The 6,188-nt window shown below is 45.0% G+C and overlaps 1 protein-coding gene across 1 annotated transcript; it reads left to right on the forward strand.

Moving 5' to 3' along the window:
- Positions 1 to 334: 334 nt before the first annotated feature.
- CSUI_009157 (ubiquinol-cytochrome c reductase) lies at positions 335 to 5,054 on the forward strand (the record flags this gene model as incomplete). The annotated part of the gene is made up of 4 exons (XM_068069275.1): positions 335 to 1,333; positions 2,987 to 3,136; positions 3,899 to 4,018; positions 4,813 to 5,054. Coding segments are annotated over exons 1-4 (729 nt in total), but the record flags the coding sequence as incomplete, so codon positions are not given.
- Positions 5,055 to 6,188: the final 1,134 nt, after the last annotated feature.

Genomic DNA, 6,188 nt, shown 5'->3' on the forward strand with positions numbered 1-6,188 from the left:
CTAACCGGAGTGCACGCACTCTAACTCACAAACACATTCCTCGCTGAGGAACTTGTGTTCCTCGCCGGCACAACAGAGGCCATTTATTGTTTGCTTTGGTCCATATTTCTTATCGGGTTCAGCCCCAATGAGTTCCGTACTGCGTGGGTGTGAGGAGCAGTCTCCTCTCTATCTCGAGGCTGGCTGCCCGGTCCCTGGGACCCGTCTTATATGCGGGTACTGTAGCTTCGGAAGGCAGCGCTGAACCTATAGAGATCGCATGTGTCAAAAGGTATGGTGGGTTCGGCGGCGCCCTATAAAACGTATAGAAGAGGGGTGAAAATGGAAAAGAAAAGATTGCTATTCAGTCCTGTCGTCTGCGCTTCTCTTCATTATCAAAGAAGGGAGACTGTTTCAGTGTGTTTTTCCTTATTTTTTGTGTTAAGTTTTCTTTCTCCCGACGGCGTTGGCTTTGCGTTCTTTTTGGAGAAGCCTCCTTCCTGAGGAGGGACCTTGAGAGGATTCTGTTTCCCGTGGAAAGCATTTTCTCTGTTGGTTGGATGTGTCATGCAAGCAAAATATTCGAGAGCCCTACGATTTCTATGGTGTATCTCTGCCCCGAATTTCCTCTCTAGTTCCCGGCTCACTTTCGTTCTTGCCTCCTTCAAGGGGAGCCCGTATTCTTCCATTCAGGCTCGCCGTCTTTCTTGCAGTACCTTCTTTCTCTCGCGAATTCGTCAGTGTCTCATCACAGTCTAGATATCTTCGTTTCTGGATCTTTCCGTGCTTCTGTGTTCCTTGTCTACCAGTCTCTGCAGTCGACTAAGGCTGTTTACACACATTCTTTCTTCTCAAGAAAATCCTAGCTTCTTCCCAAACACCTGCTCCTCTCTACTCTTCGTAACTCTTTCAACAGTGTGTTCTCCTCTTCTTCAAAAGGACTCGTCTCTCCGTTGAATACGAAGACCCCTCCAACCCTCCGGAGCTATCTGTTCCTCTTCCTCTACCACTCGGCAACGTTCCCTGTAGCGTTTAGTACCCCCCGTGAAGAAATTCATACCCAGGCGTAAACAGCCACCGAACGTAACGAGGGCTGGTGTATGCACGTCCTCTTCTTCCATAGAAGCTGAAGGCATCATGGCGCAGTTTCACAGAGAAATCGGCAAGCTTTTTGCTTCTTACTCGAACAAAATCACATCCACGGCTCCAGCGCAATACGTCCCAAGCCCTCCTGTTAGAGGGAAGCTCCGCCGAGCTCTTTCTTCTGCACTGATGCCTATTTGGTTCAAATTCTTTAGGGGACCTCTTGATCGATGGAATCTTGCTGTTATGGCGAAATATCTTCGTGACCATGGTGCGTTTTTTCTGTCCGAAGAGATTTCCTGGTGTCGCTATTCTCACATTTCTTTTGGCTAGTCGTTCCTATTCCATAAAGACACACTACACCTGCCTTGCTATTTTCTCATTGATTAATAGATATACTATCTATTTCCACACAGCATAGCCAACATAACCCTGTATAAGCAGATACCCGGAAAACATCGACACGAAACTGTGAACGAAAAACGGTTTGGCTTCAGCTGTACATACACTCTTTACCTTTGTATCTGTTGTTGAAATGAGTATTCCCGATCACCATCATCATTTACCGTTTAGATCCTTTGAATGTTTCTCTCTCCCTCTCTCTCGTATCACTGAACCCCTGGCTGTAGTTTCACGTGCGTGTACTATCGACTTCTCGATGCTGCTCTTCATGGGAGAATCGATTGCTCCCAGTCATATACATATCCTCATCGGTCATCACTTCGCACAATGCCTAGCACCAAAAAATAGATCTCCCTTTGGGGGAAGGGCACCAGACATAATGCTGCTCGTTCTCTCGCCTCTTCCTCGGTCAAGACTTCCTACTTCTGTTCTGCGTCTTCCCTCGTGAAGAAATCTCATGAAGCTCGAAGACAAAAGAACATGTCTAAAGCCCCGTTTATACACTTGGAGATTATGGTACCTTTTCGTTCTTTGTTTCTTTCGCTTCTCTGCCTTTGTATTCATCCCTCTCCTGTGTAGATCTCCTTTTCGCCATGCCTGCTCCCGCAAGTTTTCCTCGGGGCTGTGTACACACAACGTATACACATGTACCTCACAGACATATATATATATATATGTATACACACATACCATATCATACATGTGCACCTCACATAGATATCTATTCATATGTACACATATCTGTATGTGGAGGTAACGGGAGTATGGCTATCAAAGTGAACAGGATGAACTGAATGACGATCCAGCTGCAGACAGTTCTTGGGACAAGACAGGGCTTAGGCACTTGGGTGCCCCTCTCTGTCTCTCTAAGAATTCCCTCGATCCAATACATATCTATATCATACACACTCCCTATTTATATTCTAGTGGCTCTTGTTTTCGTTCTTTTATCTTCAGTTGTCTGTATGCTGACTGAGGACGGGGTGTATACACAGACGAGCAAAGACACATCTCAGTCCTTCTATCCTCGTGTACCCGCAACCGTTCAGGGCTCGAGCTTGGTGTATCGAACGAGCCAAGGGAAGCGAGATTCTTGAGTGTACCCATTCTTTTTCTTCGGTCTTCTCTCAAGAAAGGGGGATGAAAAAAGAAACAGGCGGGATTGATAGAGGAGCACTTGAGTCTTCTTTCCGAACATGTGCGTTGGATTAATGAAAGCGGCAGATAGCTTCTTCAGGTCCTACTACGAAATCCTTGTACTTCTGGTGTATATACACCAGGTCAAGCCCTGCGGAGGCTTGACCTTTCGTGTGTCTGTTGAAAATTGACTAATGTCTTTTGTCTGAGAATATCTCGTACAAAAAGCTTCCTTGGGCCTCCGTCTAACAGCGCATGTGGTAACTCTGGGGTGTACGTACACCATACAGTAGAGAGGATGGCCCCTCCTCTCGATGACCTACGGGTTGAATGGTTTGTCTTTCATTTTCTCTCCTGTGTTCGTCTGCTCTTTTTTGTTCCTCAGGCTTGATGTATGATGATATGTATAGTGATAAAGAACCGGTCTTTGCTCGAGCCCTTGAACTTCTTCCTCATGATATTCGCGTAGCTCGTTATCGTCGTCTTATGCGGGGTGCTAACCTCAACCATCTTCGTATGTATCTTCCCCTTCACGGTACGCAACTGCTTTTCTCTTCAGTTTGGAGCTTTCAGTCAACACTTCTGTATCTGTTGACATATACATCCGAGTTCCATTCCGATGCTTTTGAAGAGTTATCTTGATAATACCTACTCATATGTATACGTATATAAAGGTATGTATAGATATATGTATACCGTGTAAGGAGGAGAGAATGTGTGAAGACTTCATGTTTTCAGTAGGTATCTTTGTCTCTACATTTCGCACACGGGGTGGCTGGGTCTTTGCTGTACACAGCTGCCCGCAGCTAGAGTTTATTTTGCCCTACTCTAGATACGTGTGGAACAGAGATATAACGACACCTGTATATCTATATATCATGTACGTATCATACTCATCGAAGGATCTGACTTTGTGCATTCAGAAAACTTTACGAGTGAGCGATTCAGACGAAGAAACCGTCTAAAGAAAACGGCCATACACCGCAGCCACCTCAGCTCCTCCTCCCCCGTTCTCTTCGTTCTCTCTTCACGTTGTCTTGGCTATGCTTAATGCATTAACGCTCTTCACAGTGATAGAAGTACAATAGATTCAGCAGTCTAGTTCATCTTTCGGTATGATGTCTTGACCCTGTAGTCGAAGAGGGCTCTCAACAAGCTCAGGATACAGCTTCCTTTTCCTCCCTTGTCTCTACTACATAGCTCCATCGATGTACATCTCTATGTTTCTACGTCGACTTCAATGGCGACTAGGTAGCTGGGAGAAAACTGTTTCTGTTGTGTGTGTGTGTGTGTGCAGAGCAGAATTATGATCCCTTCATTCCTTATATGGCACCGTACGTTGAGGAGGCGAAGTTTCAGCTGCAAGAAGAAGAAGAACTCCTAGGCTATCACATGTGGGAAGGTGTCTGGTATTCAGGTAAAGACAGATAAAGGGGGAGATCGATGTTTCGCTTCTTGAGTTTTTTCTCCTCTTTCTAGCTCTTCTTAGTACTCCCCGACTGTTGTAATGCAATCATAACGTGGGCCTTGTATGATCAAGGTTTGTGTGATGAGCCCGCCTTGTCTGTGTCTCTCTGCGTCTATTCATTTGTAGCTGCTCCAGTGTTCCTATCTATCTTATGGTTGCTGTCTACCGATAGACACTCGGAACGTGTATCGACGTATGTAACTCTTCATCGGTGAAGGTTCCCGCGTACAAGACGGGAGTTCATGGACTGGGTTGTATATGGCAGGTGTGAGTCTTATGTATGGTACTTGCTGCAGGGCCTTGCACTGTAGTTCTTGTATGTGAATGGATGTTTCCGCGCTTTCTTCGATTACACACGTGTATGCAATCACATGGTGGGAGCTCGTCTTTCTTATAGTCCATCGGAGGGTGGAAAAGATACCTGGATATTCCTCAGGGATCGTGGTTACACGCAGTGATGTATATACTAGCTATATATGCTATATATATATATATGTGCAACTAAGCATGTATAGATAGGTTTTCACGCTTGCATCTCAGATGACATGAAAGAAACGCCTACGGACACGAGTGTTAGAACGTCGATCCAAGCACAGAATGATAGAGAGAGTCCACTGGGGACATGGAGTGATTTATACGCAGACATATCTATATATCCGTATGCAGCTCTGCTTCTACCTATCTGTCTTCGTTCAACTTATCTATCTCTCTGTCTTTGATCCATCTATCTATCTATGGTACAGGTGGTGTGACGGGATTTGGCGATAAAGAGCCAGGCGAGCACTTTCTTCTGGCTGCACCAAACCTGTATGGGGCTGGTGGAAGTACAATGCAGTTGGGCGGAAAGCATTTCTCTACTCGAGCTTCAAGTGCTCTACGCGCGAGACTTGTGGAAAATGCTGAAAGGAAACGGATAGGAGTAGCAGCAGGAGAAGGTGGAGAGAAGAGAAAAGTAGCTGGGTGTAACGGGAGCCCATCTGAAGGGGCAGTAAGAGTACAGTCTTCTCCTCCTCTTTCTTCTTCTGCTATTGGAGAAGGACAGGAGAGAAAGAGAGTTCAGTCGTGTGAAGCGAATGATTTAAACAATGAGATGAAGAGAGCTTAAAAAGTCTAACAAGAAAAGAAAGAGATAAACGCTTTGTCTTCTTACCAGCTGGAGGGAACTGGGTATGTGTATGTAGGTATACATGCACACACCTACATGTAATAACATATGTATACCTGGAGATATACGTGTCTATGTATCTATGCATATCTGAGCATATCGATGTATGGGATGTATAGATACCATATATATATGGAGAGAGAGAGAGAAGACATCGGAAAGGAGAAGATAAGGATATAAGACTTTTGGTGGCCTGGGGATGTGTGTGGAGGAATGTTTTCATGAAATGTTTGATTTGATCTCTGCTATATAACAAAGGTGAAGAAGGTCTCTTCTTTCAAATCACGCGTGTCTATTGTCTGGGTCTCTCTGTTCACTCTCCCCTAGATTGCTCCAAGGAAATCTGAGGACCCCCATTATACGAGAATATCAACCATACATACAGCTAGATAGACGTACACACACGGCTAGTTCCCTAGCTAAAGGTTTATATATATATATATCATGTCACCGAAAGAAGAAGAGAAAGTAAGCGTTCTACTTTCTCTCTCGATGGCTACCTCTGGATGTGTATGTGTGTAGTCCATGGAGATGCGTGTTGAAGAAACATGCTTGATTTGAAATATTGTGCGTGGACGGGGGAGGTTGAAGAAGGCTCTATCATGGATCTACTAGTAGATCGGTAAATATATCTCCGTCCTTTTCTCGCTTCTTCTTCATAGTGCATAGATGAAAGAAATGTTCAGATACGACTTTTCTCATACGTGCGAGTGAAGAGAAAGATAAGAAACGAAAAAAGAAAAAAGGAAGCTGATGTGCTACTACACTACTGTTGTTTTTGAATGAGGGACGGACTACTCATCATTCCCGTTTGTTAAGCTCACTATCCCCCCAGCTCTTACTAGCAGCTGTATGTACACTCAAAAGACCCCATACCTACGTTCATGCATACGTGCCTCGCGGCTGGGTGGTATGTGTCCGAGGCGGTGCTTTTCATCTTGCTTCTCTCGTCGA

This window comes from Cystoisospora suis (genome assembly GCF_002600585.1).
Source record: "Cystoisospora suis strain Wien I chromosome Unknown contig_5355, whole genome shotgun sequence".
NCBI classification, from domain to species: Eukaryota; Apicomplexa; class Conoidasida; order Eucoccidiorida; family Sarcocystidae; genus Cystoisospora; species Cystoisospora suis.